Source organism: Aotus nancymaae, unplaced genomic scaffold (genome assembly GCF_030222135.1).
Source record: "Aotus nancymaae isolate 86718 unplaced genomic scaffold, 86718_ANA_hifiasm-v0.15.2.pri h1tg000011l, whole genome shotgun sequence".
NCBI lineage: Eukaryota > Metazoa > Chordata > Mammalia > Primates > Aotidae > Aotus > Aotus nancymaae.
Genome location: NW_026988422.1, coordinates 30,429,459 through 30,451,569, shown reverse-complemented (window position 1 = coordinate 30,451,569; position 22,111 = coordinate 30,429,459). Strand labels below are relative to the sequence as shown.

The following is a 22,111-nucleotide window of genomic DNA, read 5'->3' as shown; positions in this document are numbered from 1 at the left end:
GGTACTATTTGAATTAGGAAAAACCACATTTACTTTTCCAGAGATAGCTAGAATAATATTTTGTAAATTTATGGGACTATGATTCTGATTCTAGCAACAAAAAAGGGCTTGGTAACAAGGAGAGGTTTGTAAAGAGTCCTATTAAATGAAGTCACGAGGACGGGGGCAGTGGCTCATGCCAGTAATCTCAGCACTTGGGGAAGCTGAGTGGGGTGGATCACCTGAGGTCTGGAGTTAGAGACCAGCCTGACCAATATGGTAAAACCTTGTCTCTACTAAAAATACAAAATTATCTGGGCGTGGTGGCTTGTGCCTGTAATTTCAGCTACTTGAGAGGCTGAGACAGGAGAATCGCAAGAAAGAAAAAAAGTCGAGTCTTGCCTTTTTTTTTTAATGGCTTGAGTTTTGAGCATATTTAGGCCCCTTTTTCACTCCAAGCTCCTGGTGTCCCCAGGAACAGTTCCTTCATACTAAGGTAGATATATATTTTGCTCCCATATTCCAAGATGACCTTTATTTTCATCAGTAAGAAATTAGGGACTGGGCACAGTGGCTCACACCTGTAATCCCAGCACTTTGGGAGGCTGAGGCAGGTGGATTGCCTGAGCTTAGGAGTTCGCAACCAGCCTGGGCAACACAGTGAAACCTCATCTCTAATAAAATCTAAAAAAAAAAAATTAGCTGGGCATGGCAGTGTGCATCTGTAGTCCCAGCTACTCAGGAGGTTGAGGCAGGAGAATTGCTTGGACCTGGGAGGCCGAAGTTGCAGTGAGCTGAGATCACACCATTGAACTCCAGCCTGGGCAACAAGAGTGAAACTCCATCTCAAGAAAGAGAGAAAGAGAGAAAGAGAGAGAGAGGAGAGAGAGAGAGAGAAAGAAAGAGAAAGAAAGAAAGAAGGAAAGAAAGAAAGAGAATGAAATTAGGGTCTAAGCCTTAAGAGGCAACACTGGGGAAATAACATTCCTCCCTAAGATCCTCACAAATGGAGGGATTAACCTATAGATGAAAAAAGACTTAAAAGATCTATAAACCGTCTACAAATATATGGCCCCTAATTGGATCTTGACTGAAACAAACTGTAAAAACAAAAAACATTCATGAGACAGTTGAAGAAAGTTAACCTATTGGACATTTGATATTAAATAATTGTTAATATTGGAGAGTTTTTTGGTATGATGATATTGTAGTTATATTTTTAAAAATAGCTTTTCTCTTTTATAGATACATACTGAAGTATTTATGGATGGAAAGTTAAATGATGTCTGGGGTTTGCATCAGTGTAATTTAGTAGAGAGAGACATGGGAGAGTAGAAATAAAAGATTGGCCATGAATTATTTGTTAAAGATGGATGATGGGCACATGAGTTCATTATACTATTCTATGTATTTTTGGAAAATGTGAAAGTTTTGTTTTTAATTTTGTATTTTTTTACATTTTTGTAGTTTTAGTAGAGACGCCATGTTGGTCAGGCTGGTCTCGACCTCCTGATCTCAGGTGATCCCCCGCCTCAGCCTCCCAAAGTACTGGGATTACAGGCGTGAGCCACCATGCCTGGCTGAAAATGTGTAAGTTTTTAAAAGTTATTGAAGGAAATGCCACCTCCTCAGAACTCTGCCTCCTGGATAGTTATCTCTGGGCATGGTAGTCATACGTCCCAGATTTTCCAAAATAGTTTTTCAAATATTCATCATTATTGTTATCACCATAAGCCACTGAAATATTCCAGAGATTGTCACACTAGATGTAGCAAATCCTAGTTTGGAAAATTTAGTTATCATGCAATGAAGAAACTGTGGGGAAGCAACAGCAGTGGTTTCTGTCTTAATAAGCTTCATACAATGGGTTGAGAGAGACTTGCTTGCCCTTTTTGTTGTTATAAACACCCACATCTACCTTCTTGTCCTCTGCTACAGACTCCCTACCAACAACAGAGGCAGATGGGGTTACCCAGTGGGAGAGGAGCATGGAGTTCTTCCAGATAGATCATCTTCAAGGTCTGATCTATACATACTGCTGAAGGATAGACTGTAGCATCTAGTACCCATTGGGGTGATGGCTCTGGAAAAAGTACCCTGGCGTTGTTTCCTGGTTTCACTCTGTACCTTATGCTTCCTCATCTTTACCCTATTCACCCTAATCACTTCCCAGGACAGTGGTCAGGTCTTAGAAAAGGCTAGTGCTTGAAGATGATGTTTATATCTCTTCCAGAAGACATAGGTAGCTTCCCTCATTTCCTACAACTTGAAACAAAGATGGTAAAAATAATTCTTGGCATCATGCTTGGTTGCAGTTGGGAATGGGGATGTCGTGGGTCATATACGCATCACTGTTTCATTTCTGGTTTTAATTTTTAGCTTTGGATATACTCTCCCATTGCCAGTGTTAACAAGCAACATCTCTGTTTTTGTCCTTGTACTTTTTCTGTTTGCCTATTGTTTCCTCTATGCTTAATTACTATTAAATATGTTAATTTTCCTTTCTATTGAAAACAACTGTTACAGACACTGATTTTCAGCTTAGTAAAGTATACAGGTAGTAAAATTAAGAGGATGTCCTTTTATTGCTACAATTCTATCACTATTACAAGCTCTAGAATGGTGGAATGGCAAACAACACTACCACTGAGATCAAACATGTATTCTACTTTGGGTACTAAACGGCAGAAATGAGGAATTTAATAGGTTAGCCACTCACAAACTGGCCTTAAGCAAAAATACTGGGAAAACAGAAAATAGCAGGCATCTGTCAGAAATAGATTAGGTCTTGGGAATTATCTTGTTTATCTGAACTAGGATCCCCATACCCTTTCTAGTACTCTGAATTTATTTTTAAAGGAATTTCTAGACACCTTCCCTTTTGGGCAAGAGCCTGTTCTGTAGCAAATGGAGTTACCTCCAAGACTCTTGTATCTCTGTTACTCCTGAAGCCTCAGAAATTTTAGTCATTATTTGATGGCTGAGAAACAATCTGCCTGATGATAGATGCTGAGCTACTTACTTTTAAAGTTTTTGTTCTTCTTTTAATTTACCTCAATAAGTCCTGCCCCTTCAAACAATAAAAGTATGTTGAATGGATTTGGTTCCATTAATCCCTAAACCATAGAAAGAGTAAAGTGGATGAGAGAGAAACAATTTTATTTTTGGCCTTTTTATTATTATTCTAGCATTTTAGGGCTTCCACTCTTTTATTTTTAGATGGTTAACTCATTGATGATACCTATTTGCCATATAGCTGATCCCAACTGATGAAAACCATTCTAAAACATCAATAATTAATTCACTTAAAGACCATGGTCCCTCTGTCCCTAAGACAGATCCTATAAAGAGAGGGAAAAGTCTCTTTTCTGGAAACAAACTGACAGCAAAAAGATGACTTAGTCTCTGTCAAGCTGGACAGGAGGTAGTTATGAGGTTTGTAAAACCAAACCTGAAACCTACCTCCACTGCCCTTCAACCAGGAGAAACTGTTGCCTCTCTTTCACCCCTTTGTAACATAATTCTACTTTTTAAAAGGTCTTCTCTTCTAATTATCACCTCCAATAAATATCCATTCTAAATTATTCTCCACCCAATTATTAAAGTTTTTCACAAGCTCGGTGGGGGAAGATTTACCCTGAGACAAATAGTGAACAGAGTGAGGATTTTGGAAAGAGAGAAAAAGCTACAAGGCAAAGTGGTCCCAGCATAAGAAATGAAAATATTCTGCCACCTGTGATTCAGTCATGAAGCAGGTGAAACATATAAAATCATGATGGTATGAGGAAAAGGAAGTTAATATTTGTGATGAGACTGGGACTTACTGAGAATCTCAGTTGTCTAGGAAATGATCAGTTATTAAGAAAAAAAGTAAGAGTCAGTTGCATTACGCACAGACTTGTGTTCAGAAAAGGGGTGCAAGGGAGCCTTATATTCCAGGAAAGATGGTAGGGTTGGGGATGCACTGGAATCATCAATCGAATTAGAATCCTTTACTCCTTTCCAATCCTCCTGGAGAGGTGTGGCCAAGGTCTGGCCTCTCTATAGTACACTAAGGGAAAAGAATGGCAGACATGAGGAGGGCAAGCGCCATTTCCCAGCCCATGGTTTCTCCAGATCCTCAGTACACTCTACACTGAGGTTAGAAGTCTGGATTTCTGCTGATCCAATCCCAGCCTTACTTAGTGCCCTATGGTCATCCTCCCTAGTTCACCCTCACTACATTCCCCTGCCACCCACCCTGAAGAACACAAAACTTTTTAGTTCTCTGCCACAAGGTAGTTTTAAAAATGTGGTTTCTTTGTTTAAACAGTTGCTACGTTGGTTCATCTTTTAGTAACAGACCTCCCCTCCCCCAGCTCCCCACTCAGTCTTGTATGATCACATCATCATCATCATCATCATCTTCCTCCTCCTCCTCTTCTTCCTCATCATCTTCTGGCAGTTCTTCCTCCTCCTCTTCCTCTTCTTCATCTAGACAAACTACCACTTCAGCTGGCTGAGGTAATCGAGAGTCAAACCAATCCAGTACCTGCTGGGTGCTAAGCCTTGAAGCCTGACTCAGTTGAGGGATATCAGTCTCCCGTAGCTGTTGGTGGGTTGCCCAGTACCTCTCCAAGGGCTGCATATCCGGTGGGGGTGGAGGGATTGGCAGAGGTGGTGTCTCAGCCCTTTCATTCAAGGAGCAGGTGGATGGTGGAGGTGGTGTAGGAATTACTGGGTCTTGGAAACTAGGGGCACCAGGTACTGCGTTGTCCCGAAACCATTTTAGTTGCCCATGCTTCAAGGCATAGCGTGTGTCACCAAACCACTGAATGATCTCAGGCCGAGGTAAACCAGTGATCTGTTCTAACTTATGGTAATCTTCACGCCGTGCCCATTGGCACTGTAAAAAAAAGGATTTGAGGATAGCCAGCTGCTCTTTGGTTTTGCGCTTGGTCTTTCGCTGGCGTTGCATATCTGGGGATAGGTACTCTGTGGGGCCAACCCTACCTGGTACTGAGTTATGCCGTAGCCCTTGGGGCCAGGCTGGTTCCAAGTGTGGGGGTAATGCCTGATCACTGGGTGACACTGACTGTGGGATACAGCCTAGTGGCTGGAGGGGTTTGGAGGTGGCAGTAGCTCCATTAGCCAGTACCTGGAAAGAGGAAGAAGAGGTAGAGGAAGAAGAGGGAGTAACACTAGATGCTGACTCCTCCTTACAACTACTGGCAATTAATGCAATTGGTGGGGGCTTATCCCGAGCTTGTGGCTGGAGGACAGTTGTGGAGTGGTTCCAGGAAGCAGTACCTATACCATGTGACTGGTTGGGACCCCTGCCTGCCTGCTCCTTTGAGAGGCCACTGCTTTGAAGATCTTGCCAAAAATCTGATTGGTGGGGGAATGCTCCACTGCCAGGTGTTATCAGGGACTCCTTTAACTTCTGGTGACTCTGTGGCAGTGGCAGTATCTGAGAGGACTCCTCAGGCTCTACCTTCAATCCTTTCGCCTGGGTGGGCTTGCTAAGAGCTGGAGGACCTATTCCAGTACCAACTTGTTCTGGAGCTGGCATTGGAGGAGGCATCTCCTCTGGGGGCCGTCCTGCATGATGAGTAAAAGAGAGAAGGGATTTGAAATGGAGTTGGTCCCGATGGTAGACCACTCGGGCTCGAGTCTCTTCTATTTCTTCAGATGACCAGCTAATGCCACAGCGGAGGCGCTGGGCCATAAACCAAGTCTTGACTTTCTCCATCTGCAACCCATAACGCAGGCAGAGAAGGGCAATGTCTGCTAGACTGGGATAGGGAAAGTAGCTGAAGGTTTGTAGCAGGTGTTCATTGCTGTCTAGCTCACTGGTCTGGGCTGCTTGGGTCCATACAAGCTGTAGCTCCTCAGAGATTGGAGGGAGGCAGATGAGCCCCGCTGGTGAACTATTGAGACTGCCGGCCTCTTTATTAGGAGGCATGATGCTTTCTGATTTGTGCCCTTCAGAGATAGCTGTAATAAGAAGAGAAACAGCTCAATCACTGGGTCTCCTCTTTTTGACACATTACTCAATTCTACCAAACTAACTGCTGGACACCAAAACAATTAAATTTCTATTTGTATCATGTTGTATTGCTTTTTAAGTGCTTCGACAATTTCTCATTTAATTTTCATAAACTTAAGTCATCAGATCCTGCTTTAATTCCCATTTTCTGTGGACTAAAGTTCATAGATGTTAAATTACCCCGAGTCATGTTGCTGGTGAGTGTTGTACCAAGAAAAAAATCTGTCTTTAAAGCCAGATATAGTGGCTCACACCTGTAATCCCAGCACTTCAGGAGGCCGAGGTGGGAGGATTGCTTGAGCCCAGGGGTTTAATACTAGCCTGGGTAACAGGTGAGACTACAAAAAATTTAAATTTAAATCAGCTGGGCATGGTGGTTCATGCCTGTAGTCCCAGCTACTTGGGAGGCTACGGCAGGAGGGCTGCTTGAGCCTCAGAGGTCGAGGCTGCAGTGAACTATGACCGCACCACTGCACTCCAGCCTGGGTGATAGAGTGAGACTCTATCTCAGAAAGAAAAAAAAAAAAAAAAAAAATCTGTCTGTCTTTAGAAGTTAAGCAGGAAAACTGATCCTGATATAGCTTTTTTTGGTGTGTGGTTTTGTTTTTTTTTTTTTTTTAGACAAATTCTCGCTCTGTCGCCCAGGCTGGAGTGTAGTGGTGTGATCATAGCTCACTGCAGCCTCAACCTCCCAGGCTCAAGAAGTCCTCCTGCCTCAGCCTCCTGAGAAGCTGGGATTACAGGCACCCACCATCACGCCCGGCTACTTTTTGTGTTTTTAGTAGAGACTGGGTTTCACCATCTTGGCCAGGCTGGTCTTGAACTCCTGACCTTGTGATCTACCTGCTTCGGCCTCCCAAAGTGCTGGGATTACAGATTCGAGGCACTGTGTCCAGCAGTGTTTTTTTTTTTTTTTTTAAGAGATAATATTGCTCTCTCACTGAGGCCACCCAGGCTGGAGTGCAGTGGCACCATCATATCTCTGATACAGCCTTTATGTTTCCTATTCAAACCCACTTCTAGAAGCTATCCACCAACTCTCACCTTCTAAATTCATGGAACAAGAATCACATAGTGAAGACTCGATCACAAAAACAAGAGAAGCAAGAATTTCAACTGGCTTGTGTGTATGTGTGCGCATTTTTGTTTTTTTCAAGAGTCAGGGTCTCACTCTGTTGCCGAGGCTGGAGTGCAGTGGCATGATCATAGCTCATTGCAGCTTTGAACTCTTGGGCTCAAGCAATCCTTCCACCTCAGCCTCCCAAGTAGCTAGGACTACAGGTGCATGCAGCCACATCCGGCTCATTTTAAATTTTTTTGTAGACAGGGTCTCATTATGTTGCCCAGGCTGGTCTCAAACTCCTAGCCTCAAGTGATCCTCCCACCTCAGCCTCCCAAAGTCCTGAGATTACTGGAGTGAGCCACTGCACCTGGCCCTCAAAACTGTTTTTGTTTTGTTTTATTTTGTTTTGTTTTTGAGCAAGGTCTTGCTCTGTTGCCCAGGATGGAGTGCAGTAGCACAGTTTCAGCTCACTGCAGCCTCCGCCTCCCAGGTTCGAGCAATTCTCCTGCCTCAGCTTCCCAAGTGGCTGGGAATACAAGCATGCCCCATGATGCCTGGCTAGTTTTTGTATTTTTAGTAGAGACGGGCTTTCTCTGTGTTGGCTAGGCTGGTCTCAAACTCCTGACCTCAAGTGATCCACCCACCTCTGCATCCCAAAGTGCTGGGATTATAGGCATGAGCCACCTTGCCCAGCTGCTATATATCTTTTGGAGACAAGGTCTCACCATGTTGCCTAGGCTGGCGTGCTATGCATAGGTGCAATCATAATGCACTACAACCTCGAATTACTGGGATCAAGTGATTCTCCTGCCTCAACCTCCTGAGTGGCTGGGACTACAGGTGCACACCATTGTGCCTGGCTTGTTACTAACTCTTTGAATCCTAACAATTTATAATTATATTTAGAATGTGGAGCAATAGATTGAGAATACAACTGATGAATATCCGGAAGGTAGGACAACACTGTCCTCTGCCCAGTGCCCTTTTTCCTTTCCCTTCTTGGTGGTGGAGTGTTGGGGGAAGGCGAATGAATGATAGTACCTTTAAGCCCTAAGCCCAAACCTGATAGCTTGATTTTTTCCATCTCTTGGTTGAATAAGAGATATGGGTCAGAGATCTAGGATAAATGAGGCTCACTCCCCCAATCCTTTAGGTCATGTGAAAATGGAGAGGAAAATGTTTCCGCCCCCAAGTCAGCCTTGGAACAAAGGTTATCCCCTCCCCCAGCCTTTGTCTCTTCCAACAGCTTAGCTTCTCCCCAGGGAGCCCAGAGAGCTCCCTCAGTCACTCACAGCCCCCTCCACACAGGGCAGAAGGTCTCTTGCGCTTATCTTTTCAGCCCAGCTTTCTCCTCAAGACCAGGTGGACAGGCTCATTATAAATTGTAACCAGCTCCAGCAAGCTACTCAGCAGCAGCACTGCTTCCAGGGTTATGGGTATGGGCACTGCAGGGATAGCCTTGACTGTGCTTCTTTCCTGAAATAACTGCTTATTTCCCAGAATATTCTGTTGACAATTTTAACTCAGCTTCCTGTGTGGGCACTAGAGACCCTTTAACACATCCGTCACCCTTTACTCTTAGGGGAATCCTATCTGGATTTTTATTTTTTTATTATTTATCTATTTATTTTTTGGAGACGGAGTCTTGCTCTGTTGCCAGGCTATATTGCAGTGGCATGATCTTGGCTTACTGCAACCTCCGCCTCCCGGGTTCAAGTGATTCCCCTGCCTTAGCCTCCTGAGTAGCTGGGACTATAGGCGTGCACCATCATGCCCAGCTAATTTTTTTTAGTAGAGACGGGGTTTCACCATGTTGGCCAGGCTCGTCTTCAACTCCTGACTTTGTGATCCGCCTACCTCAGCCTCCCAAAGTGCTGGAATTACAGGCGTGAGCCACCGTGCTGGGCCTTCCATCTGTGTTTTTAAGTACTACTCCAGATCTGCTAAGGAGAGGACAGGATTCCTATGTAAATGCTACATGATGAATTGCAAAAATAAATCTCAAGTCCATAAATTTAGAGCAATGTGATATCAGGGACTTTACACCATGATTTTTAAAACTCAGAAGTATTTTAATGCATGTCACCATTTCCTTTTAACAAGCAAATCTAACTAACTGAGGCTATGCAGACCCTGAAAGCAATATTGCTTGAAGAGCCCCTTAAGAGGGTCAATGGAGGTAGCATGGCATGATAGGTAGAAATATGAATTCTTCGATAAGGCCAACCTGAGTTTGAATCCCGGTTTTGCCACTTCTCAGCTATGTGATCTCAGGCAAGTCACTTAACTTACGTGAGCCTAGTTTCCTCCTGTGTAACAAAATGAAGACAGTGCAGAGAGTATGTAATAGTACTACGTGCTAGGTGTTATGTATAGGCAGGGCATAGAGCAACTGTTGTTAGAGGAGGGATGTCCAGGGTGAGACGAATTAATGTAACTCCACTTTCTAGAAAGCTGCTTGTCCTTGGGCAAGTTATTTAACTTCTGTAAGCCTTAATTTCTCATCAGAAAAAAGCACCTTTTTTTTTGGGCTGAGTGTGGTGGATCATGCCTGTAATACCAACACTTTGGGAGGCCAAGGTGGGTAGATGGCTTGAGCCCAGAAGTTTGAGACCAGCCTGGGCAACATGGTGAAACTGTCTCTATAGTAATAATAATAATACAAAATATTAGATGGGCATGGTAGCGCAACTGTAGTCCCAGCTACTCGGAAGGCTGAGGTGGGAGGATTGCTTGAGCCCAGGAGGTCGATGTTGCAGTGAACCGAGATTGTGCATTGCACTGCAGCCTGGGTGACAGAGAGAGACCTTATCTCAAAAAGAAAAGAAAAAAGCAAAAAAGCACCTATCCAGAAAGTTTATGACTGAAAAAGTGCACTTGACATTTTACCAAGAACAAAGTAAGGGCTCAATAAATAGCAGCTTTTTATCATCACTTCAACTTCATGGAGGCGATTTTGATGTAAAGTAACGCTCCTCCTAGACAATGGGGTAACTGGGACAAAGACTGAATCATTTAAAAATCAGTGTTTTCAATCTATTTTTGCAGAGCCCTAATTCTAACTAGCAATGAGGAAACCAGGGTATCCATGATTCTATACTTTTAATATTTTGGGGTTTAAATACAATTTCAGAATATATTTGCTGCTTTAAAAATGTATGAAAACCACTGCTTTAGAATTGCATCCATAATTTGAATTCTTTGTGATTGGAATGTCGGTTGCCTATGTGATAGTTCCACCTTTCCCCTTCCAGGTTCATCCAGGACACAGCTGAAAACTACCATTTACAAATTGTGGCCCACCTGGAACACCATCAAATACAAGCTGGAGAATACTTTATGATGGCAATGCTTGATATCTACTTAACCTCATTTGTGTCCTATTATATAAAGACATGATAACAGTTTAGAGATAAAGAAAATAAAGCAGAAGGAACAAAGCAGTCCAGTGTGAGGATGAACACTGCAGATGGGAATATAAGTATAAGGCTGGCACATTTATAAGCATTAAAAGCTGTAAGGAAGCATTTTGTTTTCATTTATGTGGCTTGATGTCCTTCATATTCTCGGCATCAGCTTGATAGTTCAATGTAACATACAGTACTGCAAATAACATATTTGGTGTACTATTCATATTGTTTTCACTTACACAAAACATGTTATGGAACACTTCCTGAAACAGAATGGTGATTTAAATCAAAGCACACAGCTGTATAGCTGGTACTTCCCTAGAAGAATCTGGCTTTGAACTAGGAGAAAACTACAACCAGGGTGGCTCATGAGAATTATAAGAAGTAGGGTAGAACCTGTAGTAATCAAAATCACAATAAAGACACTACAGTATCTTGTGTTCTTGTGTGTCCATTTTGGATTAGGTAGAAAAAGAAGGGAATCAAAAGCTGAAGTGAGGAGTACTAGGGCAGAGGAGGTGGTGGTGGTGGTGATGAGCATCTATTCTGAACACCTTCTACATTTGTATCCTTATTAAACATGCCAGATATGTCCTACTGCTAAAGATCACTAATAAAAATATATGGAGTCATGGCCGGGTGCAGTGGCTCATGCCTGTATTCCCAGCATTTTGGGAGGCAGGAGGATCATTTGAGCTCAGGAGTTCAAGACCAGCCTGGGTAATATAGAGGGACCTTGTCTCAATCAATCAATCAATCAATCAATAATAAACAAATTTTAAGGCCAAACATGGTGGCTCACGCCTGTAATCCTAGCACTTTGGGAGGCCGAGGCAGGCGGATCACGAAGTCAGGAGTTCGAGACCAGCCTGGCTAACATGGCAAAACCTGTCTCTATTAAAAATACAAAAAATTAGCTGGGCATGGTTGTGCGCGCCTGTAGTCCCAGCTACTTGGGAGGCTGAGGCAGGAGAATTGCTTGAACCTGGAAGGCGGAGGTTGCAGTGAGCCGAGACTCTGCCACCGTACTCCAGACTGAGCGACAGAGTGAGACTCTGTCTCAAAAATAAAGAAAGAAAGAAAATAAATTTTTAAAATTAAAAAAAAGTATCCCTCTTTCTCTCTCTGAGTCAGTATAACACTCTTCTTTTCCCTTGGACTTTCCATATCCCTAAGCAGATGGCAGAGAAAATGGGCTGTCTGAAACTTCCAGTTTCTGTGTTTATACAGTCCTAGGAAAAAGAGGACTCTAGAACTTTAGATTTGAACCTAGGCTTATCGTTAAAGTTGGAGATGGTTAAAGTGGGAGATGAGGCTGGGTGTGGTGGCTCATGCCTGTAATCCCAGCACTTTGGGAGGCCAAGGCGGGCAGATCACTTGAGGTCAGGAGTTTGAGACCTGCCTGGCCAACATGGTGAAACCCCGTCTCTACTAAAAATACAAAAATTGGCTGGCTGTGGTGGCATGTGCCTGTAGTCCCAGCTACTGGGACAGCTGAGGCAGGAGAATCGCTTGAACCTGGGAGGCAGAGGTTGCAGTGAGCCAAGATCGCGACACTGCACTCCAGCCTGGGTAACAGAGCAAGACTCTGTCTCAAAATAAATACATAAATAAATAAAAATAAATAAAGTGGGAGACTAGATATGATCCTGCAGAATTCCTGAAATCTTTATTTAGAGATAATCTGAAGTACTCCTGAAATGTGTTTGGGATACGGTTTTAAGGGCCTTAAAGACTTACAGTGATATTCAGGTTATATGCTTAACTTTTTGGTTCATGAACCTCTTTGAGAATCAGACAAAAGTTACAGACCCTCAGAAAGTTATGACTAACCTTCCTGAAATAAACATTCACACTTACACAATAAACTCCGGAGCTTCAGTGACTGCCAAAAGCCAGATTATGGATGGACATGATGGCTCATGCCTGTAATTCCAGCATTTTGGGAGGCTGAGGCAGGCGGATCACCTGAGGTCAGGAGTTTGAGACCAGCCAGACCAACATGGCAAAACCCCTTCTCTACTAAAAATAAAAAATAATAATAAATAAAATAAAAAAGCTAGGAGTGGCGGTCACTGGCAATCCAGCTACTTAGGAGGCTAAGGTGAACCTGGGAGGCGGAGGTTGCAGTGAGCCACGGTCGCACCACTGCACTCCAGCCTGGCACTTGGTGAGGGAGTGAGACTCTGTCTCAAAAAAAAAAAAAAAAAGAAGCCAGGTTAAGGATTACTGCCTCATATTCATATCCTTCCAACTTAATAAAGGCAATAGTGGTAATTGCTTAAAGATGAACAGCTTAATGTGAATGAAGTAAAGAGTTGATGGAATATTCAAGAATTCAAGTGCATCTAGAAGGGACAAGGTGTTTGTGATATTAGCTGGAAAGAGTGGAAGGGAGCAGTGCTCAACTGGGCCAGGAGCCTGGCTTAACTGACCACTGGATTACATGACCAATACCCACAGTGCACTGGAAACTAAAGGCTAGCAGGCTACTAGTGAGCCAAAATCACCTGCTTCATTCAATTGTCCTGTGTGCTGGGGCCAGTTTTGTGTGATTACAAACCTTCTTATGTCCATACCTTTTCAGTGTCTATACAATAATGTAATTAAATCTCACATAAACCTATGAAAACTCACTGCATTAAAATTGTTCCTTCAGGAATATTGATTTTTAAAAACTGTTCCTATGAAAACTAAGTCAAATGCTTTGGAGAGACATAACACAGAGAAGAATATGCATTTTAAAAATTGTTGAGTTGGGAGTGAGCAAGACAACTGTAAAAGACTGAGGGGTGGAACTTAATCTTGAAAGTCCTCTGCACTCAAAGGTGTCTAAATTTCTTCATTTTTATAAATAAAGCAAAACAGGAAATCAAAGATGATGAAAGTGCCAGAGTGGCTCTCGTCTCAGACTGCACACTGGAATTACCTGGGAAGCTTAAAAACAAGGCCACCCTTCTCCCCATTCAGATTCAATAGTCTGTATGGGGCCCAGGCATCCACAGTTTTTAAAAGTTCTCAGGATATAGCCAGTTTTGAGACTCCCTGTGTAGTTAATATTAGAAAGAGGATTGGGAACTCCGAACAGCTGACTTAGACACAAAAACAGTCTCACCACTACATCAAAAGATTGGTGAAATGAACGTACTTTTAATTATAATGTTTAAGATATATATTCATTATCTTTAAAATTCCCAATCTGGCTTTTTCAGTTACTACCATCTAACCTAATCATATAATATAAAAAGGCTTCAAGTGTACGATGGGAAGGAGGTTCACATGACAAAAAAAAAAAAAAAAAAAAAAAATCTCCTGTTCTGGGCCCACATTACCAAACAGGTCTCAGCTTGAGTCTTCTTTCAGTTTAGTAGTCTCAGAATAGGACGCAACACTAGGAACCCCAGAGGACTTGGGTTCTCAGTTTCCTGGTTGGTTTTCTGAGTATGGCTGGGTACGGGAGTCAGAAGGGGCAATTTCTTCTAAACCTTTCATTCCCAAAGGCCAGATCCTCAGAAGCAAGGCCAGGTTCTATACGTGTGTTGAGGTCGCCAGGAGGTAGCTATGGGGGTTGTGGGGGGGGCGTGTTGGAGGGGGCTGGGAAGGAAACGTTTCTCCTATCCTCCATTTCACAGGCAGTCCAGAAGGCTCCGAACTGGGTCAGGGAACAAAAAGTTGTTGCACTTGGGGCGATGAGCCCTATGAAGCAGGCGAATATCGATCCTACTCTCGCCAAGGGCGCCCCAACCCAACGTTTCCCTCCCCTACGCAGACACTCACCCCTCCCCTAGTTACAACAGGGAACCAAAAAGTCCAGAGGAGAAAAAAGAGAGAACCGGGCGACTTCGAACCTAGAATTCTCCCCCCACCAGCGCGGGGATGGGGCTCCAGAGGTCGGAGATCGTACACGAGCTGGGAGGGGAAGTCCAAGGGGCTGGGGATCACTCACCGCGGTCCAGCCCGGGCGGCGGTTCCCAGCCTCGCACCATGGGCCGGGGGGAAGTGGGGGAGAGGGCAGGGGTCTCCGAGTGGGAGTGGGGTTGCTGCCCGGTGCGGCCGCTCCGAGCCCACCCGCGCGAAGGCCGAAACCGGGACTGCCCCCCCCCGCCCCCCAGTCCCGGAGAGCGCGCCGGTGTACCCAGCCCTGCTGAGCAAGTTGGAGGCGGGGCGGATGGGTGGGGTGGGCGTCCAGAGGCGGTGCCAAGGTGGCCCGAGTCCTGATTGGTGGGCGCCGGCGGGCGGGCACGGGCGAAGCACAGCAGGCCTGCCATTGGCTGCGTGGGTCTCGGCTGAAGTCGACTATTGGCTGCGTGGGCCTCAGCTGGGGTCATCTATTGGATGCGTGGGGCAGGGAAGATGTCCCCCTGGGGCCAAGCTGCCCAGCTTGGTACCTCCCTCTACCCTCGACCTATCGGCGCCGGACCTTGGAGTACACCCGGCCAGGATCCTTCCGAAATTCCCCAAGAAGGAACGCTGCACTTTGCTGAACTGTCTGGACCGCCAACAACTCCCAATTTGTTTCCTCCTGAAGGAAGCGTTCCAGAAGACCGTTTCAGTGCCCCCTCCCGAGCCTTACACTCGAGCTGCGCCTTTCCCAGCGGAAAGCCCAACCGCCACCAGCCCCGTCAGCTGTAACAAAGCGCCTAAAGCAACCGGGAACGTGTTCTCGAGATGGATCAGATGTCTTGCCACCCGGAAAAGACGAGGACCTTAGGAGCCTGCGGGCGACTTAGGCCGTTCCTTGGGTCAAACTGGCACCAGACAGATGTTCCCAAAGACAAAGTGCTGGAGCAGTCACCTCACTGGGACCTACCAGACCCTCAGGCTCCCCTCCTTGCCCTAGAAAAGAGGACCTGGAGCTCTGCATATTTGTTTTTCGCTGTCTAGAAAGGGATGAAGACTGAGGTGGGAGAATGACCCCAAGAATTTGAGGCCAGTTTGGGCAGCATAGCGAGACCTTGTCTCAAGAAAAAAAATTTTTTTAATTTACAAAAAGAAAAGGATGACAATAAAACGGACTTCACCAAAGCAGTATCCCACACAGTATAAAGTTATGGGCAAAATTTGTATTTTAGGATTCCTCATCTTCTGTGAGACAAAGTAACAAATGTAAGAAGCAGGCTTGCTCATGTCAGCTTGGCAACATAACTTCACAAAGCTTCTGACTCTGAAGTCTCTGGAAAGACCTTTTGAAGATAAAACAGGATAGGGCACACCGTCCTCCGTATCTCTTGCCTGAGTCACTATATTCCTTAAAAGATAAATGGGCTGGGCGCGGTGGCTCACAAACTTAATGTCAATGCTTTGGGGGGCCAAAGAGGGAGGATTGCTTGAGGCCAGGATCCAAGATCAGCCTGCGCAACATGGCGAGTCCCTATCTCTACAGAAAAATTTTAAAATTAGCCGGACTTGGTGGAGTGCACCTGTAGTCCCAGTTAGGAGGCTGAAGCAGGAGGATCGTTTGAGCCCATGAGTTGGAGGCTGTAGTGAGCAATGATTGCATCACTGCACTCCAGCCTAGGCAACAGAGTGACACCCTGTCTCTAAAACTTAGAAGATAAATGACGCTAGTCCTTGCCTTTTCCTGCACATAAGATGATGTCTAAAGGGGTTAGGGATGTTGCCTCTGTAATCTATAACCAAATGTACTCTTACATCCACACTTTTATGTGATTCTGCTTTAATGTAACTTGTGAGCAAGTTTGAGGTAATTTCTGAGCACATACTGAACCCCAACAACCTGTATTTAAACTGTAAATTAAAACAGCATGAGAGCAATCTGAAACTTTCTATTTAAAAAATTTTGTATTTGAGACTGGGTCTCACTCTGTCGTCCAGGCTGGAGTGCAGTGGTGCAATCTGGGCTCACTGCAGCCTTGACCTCCCAGGCTGAAGTAGTCCTCCTGCCTCAGCCTCCCGAGTAGCTGGGACTACAGGCACGTGCCACCATGCCTAGCTAATCTTTGTATTTTTTTGTATAGACGAGGTTTTGTCATATTGGGCAGGCTGGTCTCAAACTTCTGAACTCAAGCTATCCACCTAACTCTGCCTCCCAAAATGCTGAGATTACAGGCATGAGCCACCGAGCCAGACTGAACCTTTCTAAAGGGTTGCTTTTGGTCTATTTACTTGAGTTGCTAATCCTCAGAAAGACTTTTTTTTTTTTTTTTGAGATATAGTCTCTGTTGCCAGGCTGGAATGGTGCAGTCTTGGCTCACTGCAACCTCTGCCTCCCAGATTCAAGCGATTTTCCTGCCTTAACCTCCCGAGTAACTGGGACTACAGGCGCACACTACCACGCGCAGGTAATTTTTGTATTTTTAGTAGAGATGGGGTTTCACCATGTCGGCCAGGATGGTCTCCATCTCTTGACCTTGTGATCCACCCTCAGTTTTCCAAAGTGCTGGGATTACAGGTGTGAGCCACCACACCTAGTCCATCCTCAGGAAGACTTCTGATTACAACTTTTCTTTAGTAAACATGCCTAAAACTTGGGAACAATCTTTTCTGAAGTGACTCTTCTGTTCTCATGTTGGTCTTTGAAAAAGTCGCTTCTTGCCTACTTAGGTATTGTAATGCTGTATATATAATATAAAACAATTTCAGACTTTGTCCCATATTCTCAGACCTCACCACTCCCTCTCCTTACATACCTCCAAGAAACCATCATAACGTATGCTTTGTTGCTAAATCCTGAGGTACAGAGCTATTTTAAGGTGGCCAGGCATCATATCTCTCCTGCAGAACTGAGCTCTATTTTTTTGTTGCTGCCCTTGTATTTGCACCTGCTCGTCTCCTCCCTCATTTCACTTAGTAGCAATCTCAACTCTTAATAGCCAGTCCCACATCCTTCAAACTAGTATCTGGCAAAAACATCTCGGGGTAAAAAATGGAAAGACATACATAAATCAGCTTTAAGGTTAGCAACAGTTTGATCCTTTAGAGTTTGAGCCAAGGCTGGTGATATACACAGACCTTTTCCTAAATCATGATTATCACAATGCCTCATTGGTTTGTGGCAATGAAGGGAAAAGTGAAAGATTTTAGGCAGCAGCAGCAACTCTGTTACCAGTGGACAGGTTATTCCCTCATAATCCCAACAGTTAATGAGACTGCATTGACTGAGAGAAATTCATGCTTGTCTGGCTAGAAAGCCAGGTAAGAACTGTCGGGAACCAAACACCTGACCCTGGAGAGTTCAATGAGTCACTCTGAATGTCACTGATCATGGGCTTGGAATTATAGAAGGTGGATGGCCCAGTCACCTTTCTTGTCTCAGAAAGACATGCCAAGAGTCAGGAGTCAGGGGCAGAATCAAAGACAGATTTAGGAACAAGGGGAATCCAAGAAAGGGAAAAGAAACTCTCCTGCCTGTTTTAGACTGCAGGCTGAAGCTCCTCTTTCTATGTGGATTTCTCCCTATAGCTTTAGATGGAATGGACTGTGGTGGGGAAGTGAAGGGGAGGGAGATGTCCAGGCTGATAAGGGTCCCACATTTAGCAAGACATTAACCTACCCCAGCTCTTCCAGGGACCACCGCTAAAGAACTGGGACTCCAGTCATCCTCATTGTAGAGATGTTAATGCTTCATCTCTAGTAAAAGCTTTCTTTCCCTTCCATTATCAGAGCTAACATTATACTCTATAACAAGCTTGTTCAACATGCATGTGGCCCAGGATGGCTAAGATTTGAATGCGGCCCAACACAAATTGGTAAACTTTCTTTAAATATTATGAGGTTTTTTTTAAGTTTATTAGCTATAGTTAGTGTTAGTGTATTTTATGTGAGGCCCAAGACAATTCTTCCAATGTAGCCCCAGGGAAGCCAAAAAATTGGACACCCTTGTTCTATAGTTAAGGAATCTCAGTTTCAGAGCCCTTCCCTGCACAGACCTCATCCAAGGCATGGGAGGAGCCCCAGCAATGTGTTAACATGATCACAGGTTTTTGGAAAGTTTGAAAAAATATATTTAAATGGTAATTGGTTAAGACTGAGGTTGCCTAGATAACGGGTTGAAGGGGTGGCAAACCACCATGGCACATGTATACCTATGTAACCAACCTGCGAGTTCTGCACACATATCCCAGAACTTAAAGTAAAATTTTTTAAAAAAGAAAATTTTGAATCTTAATTTTTTATTCTGCAATTAAATGGATGTAGAAGTCAGTAGAAAAACCCAGTATATTAACAATTTCCCATGTCTTGACTGTAAACTTAAACTTAATTGAGCTAAAGTTTAATGTATTTTTTTCCTCCTCTAGCTGCTTTCACACTTTTAAAGATAGTAACAAAATTATTCTTCTCAGACATTTCTTGTAAGAGGTTTATCTTTACTATTGGATTGTTTAACAAACAAGCCTAGAAGTTATTTGAGAACATAAAGGTGCAAGAATGATACAATAGATTTTGGGGATGGGGCCGGGCAGGGGGATGAGGGATAAAAGACTACACACTGGATACAGTGAAAATTGCTCAGCTGATGAGTGCACCAAAATCTCAGAAATCACCACTAAAGAACTAAAGAATTTATCCATGGCTGGGTGTGGTGGCTCATGCCTGTAATCCCAGCACTTTGGGAGGCTAAGGTGGGTGGATAACCTGAGGTCGGGAGTTCGAGACCAGCCTGACCAACATGGAGAAATTGGCTGAGGCTGAGGCCGGAGAATTGCTGGAATCCAGGAGGCGGAGGTTACAGTGAGCCGAGATTGCACCATTGCACTCCAGCCTGGGCAACAAGAGTAAAACTCCATCTCCCAAAAAAAAAAAAAGAACTTATCCATGTAACCAAACACCACCTGTTTCCCAAAACTATTGAAATAAAAAAAGTTTTTTAAGTCCAAAAAAAAAAAAAAAATTGAGCTCTCTTTCCTTTGATTTCCCGTCCATCACATGTCTCCTTTTGTTAGGTGGCAGTGGACATTGTGGGATTGGCTAAAGGAGTTGGGAATACATTTTGGTGGTGGTGTTTTGTTGTTTTTTTTTTTTTGCGTTTTTGTTTTTCGTTGTTGTTGGAGAACAAAGTCTTGCTCTGTAGCCCAGGCTGGAGTGCAGTGGCTCGACCTTGGCTCACTGCAACCTCTGCCTTCCAGGTCCCGGTTCAAGCAATTCTCCTGCCTCAGACTCCCTAATAGCTAGGATTATAGGCACGCATCACCATGCCCAGCTAATTTTTGTATTTTTAGTAGAGACGGGGTTTCATCATGTTGGCCAGGCTGGTCTTGAACTCCTGACCTCATGATCTGCCCACCTTGGCCTTCCAAAGTGCTGGGATTACAGGCATGAGACACTGCACCTGGCTGCATTTTTTTTTTTTTTTTTTTTTTGAGACAAGGTCTCACTCTGTCACCCAGGTTGAAGTGCATTGGTTGGACCATGGCTCACTGGAGCCTTGACCTCCCCAGGCTCAGGTGATCCTCCCACTTCAGCTCCCCGAGTAGCTGGGACTACAGGCACACCACCACACCTGGCTAATTTTTTATATTTTTTTGTTCCCCAGGTGGGTCTTGAACTCTTGGGCTCAAGCAATCCGCCCACCTTGGCCAGCCAAAGTATTGGGATTACAGGCATGAGCCACTATGCCTGGCAGGAATACATTTAGTGTGGGTTTAGTAGGTATACTTAAGTGTTTTGCTGTTACTTTTGTGAATAAATTATCCCCACGTAGGTATAACATAATGAACTGAACTCTATCCCCCCAAAAATTCATGTTAAAGTCTTAACCCCTAGTACTTCAGAATGTAACTGTGTTTGGAGGTAAAAGAGGTAACTGTGTTAAAATGAGGTCTTTAGGATCCAGGCACAGTGGCTCACACCTGTAATACCAGCACTTTGGGAGGCCAAGGTGGGTGGATCATTTGAGACCAGGAGTTCGAGACCAACCTGGGGAACAAAAAAATATAAAAAATTAGCCAGGTGTGGTGGTGTGCCTGTAGTCCCAGCTACTCGGGGAGCTGAAGTGGGAGGATCACCTGAGCCTGGGGAGGTCAAGGCTCCAGTGAGCCATGGTCCAACCAATGCACTTCAACCTGGGTGACAGAGTGAGATCCTGTCTCAAAAAAAGCGGGGGGGGGGGGATTTTTGAAATATGATCAATCTTTCTGGAACACTGAATTACTTTTCTATTTAGGAAAACATATAGAAAAGTCTATCAAAGAGCATGCAGCTTTAAAAAAATTGTAGAGAAATAAATATATAGGTTGTTGGATAGATAACCGTTGACAGCTTTAAAAAAAAATTGTTGACAGCTTTTCTCATTCTAAAACAGATATTCACTTTTTTCCCCTAATTTTGTATTTATTTTTCTTAAAAGGGGCTCCAAATATTGCACTCTTCAGGCACCCAAAAACTTGGATCTACCCCTGGGACTAACCAAACGAATGTGCTGAGTTTCCGTGCCATTTGGGGAAATTATCCCCCAGTACCCTGTGCTCTGTTTCCTAAGAAATACCAGAGCTGGAGGGCTGACAGTAAGAACTGTAATGATTGAGGATTTGGGATAGACTTGGGATAGCAAATGCTGCATTGAAAGTTTTTGGAGGGCCGGGCGTGGTGGCTCACGCCTGTAATCCCAGCACTTTGGGAGGCCGAGGCGGGTGGATCACGAGGTCAAGAGATCGAGACCATCCTGGTCAACATGGTGAAACCCCGTCAATACAAAAAATTAGCTGGGCATGGTGGCGCGTGCCTGTAATCCCAGCTACTCAGGAGGCTGAGGCAGGAGAATTGCCTGAACCCAGGAGGCGGGGGTTGCGGTGAGCCGAGATCGCGCCATTGCACTCCAGCCTGGGTAACAAGAGCAAAACTCTGTCTCAAAAAAAAAAAAAAAAAAAAAAAGTTTTTGGAAAAAAATTCAGATACACCTAACCCCAAATTAAGATGTGAGAAGTCTGCAGTGAGGTTGGGGCCACAGAGATTCTGGGCAATAAGCCACTTACCTCTCCTGGGGTGTCTGCTCCTTATGCTGATTCTGCTCTTCAGCATGTCTGGCTTCACTTACAACACTTACTCAAGAGTGGGTGCTCAGTGCTGACATCACAACTTGGCCATTATGATGTAATGTGGAGGCATCTGTTATTCTCAGGCTAGGGCTTCCCTATTAGGAACATTCCAATTACTTTGCGGGTAATTGGATTCTTCCATCATTCAAGTGATGTAGAAATCAATCCTGTTAGAACTTAATCTTTTTCAAGGAATCCTTCCTTTTTTTTTTTTTTTTTTTTTTTTTTTGAGATGGAGTCTCACTCTGTCACCCCGGCTGGAGTGCAGTGGCGCAATCTCAGCTCACTGCAACCTCTGCCTCCCGGGTTCAAGCAATTCTCCTGCCTCAGCCTCCCAAGTAGCAGGGAATACAGGTGCACGCCACCATGCCCGGCTAATTTTTGTATTTTTAGTAGAGACAGGGTTTCACCATATTGGCCAGGCTGGTCTCTAACTCCTGATCTCCTAATCCACCTGTCTCAGCCTCCCAAAGTGCTGGGATTTACAGGCATGAGCCACTGCACCCAGCCGACTCCTTTCTTTTATAATCACTCCATTCTGAATTAGACAGAGGTCTTTGCTTTTCCTTTCCATATTTCTCCCTCTTTGCCTTAGGGGGTTGCATTTGATAAGAGCTTTGCTCTTCCACCCAGCACT

General features: G+C 44.3%; 2 protein-coding genes across 12 annotated transcripts in view; one reads left to right on the top strand and one right to left on the bottom strand.

Moving 5' to 3' along the window:
• Positions 1-10,913, top strand: part of RNF212B (ring finger protein 212B) — a 68,483-nt gene extending 57,570 nt beyond the window's left edge. For 4 of the 11 annotated variants that reach the window (XM_012466986.2, XM_012466966.3, XM_012466980.2 and 1 more), the window contains 2 exons: positions 1,918-1,998; positions 10,325-10,411. In XM_012466986.2, coding sequence (XP_012322409.1) covers positions 1,918-1,986 — 69 coding nt within the window. In that variant the 3' untranslated portion in view covers positions 1,987-1,998; positions 10,325-10,411. Of the gene's footprint in view, positions 1-1,917; positions 4,291-10,324 lie in introns of those variants that run through there. The other 7 variants (XM_012467045.3, XM_012466990.3, XM_012466995.3 and 4 more) reach the window with 4 other exon arrangements.
• Positions 704-14,536, bottom strand: HOMEZ (homeobox and leucine zipper encoding). The gene is made up of 2 exons (XM_012466951.2): positions 14,427-14,536; positions 704-5,955 (listed from the first exon to the last, which is right to left on the bottom strand). Exons 1-2 carry the CDS (start codon positions 14,464-14,466, stop codon positions 4,346-4,348), a joined length of 1,650 nt encoding a protein of 549 aa, XP_012322374.2. The 5' UTR covers positions 14,467-14,536; the 3' UTR covers positions 704-4,345.
• Between the last annotated feature and the right edge of the window lie 7,575 nt (positions 14,537-22,111).

Excerpts from the sequence above, each read along its gene's own strand:
- HOMEZ (XM_012466951.2), bottom strand. The coding sequence starts at position 14,466 with ATGGTGCGAGGCTGGGAACCGCCGCCCGGGCTGGACCGCG. Across the intron at positions 5,956-14,426 it reads GCCGCCCGGGCTGGACCGCG|CTATCTCTGAAGGGCACAAA; the intron begins GTGAGTGATCCC and ends TTCTTATTACAG.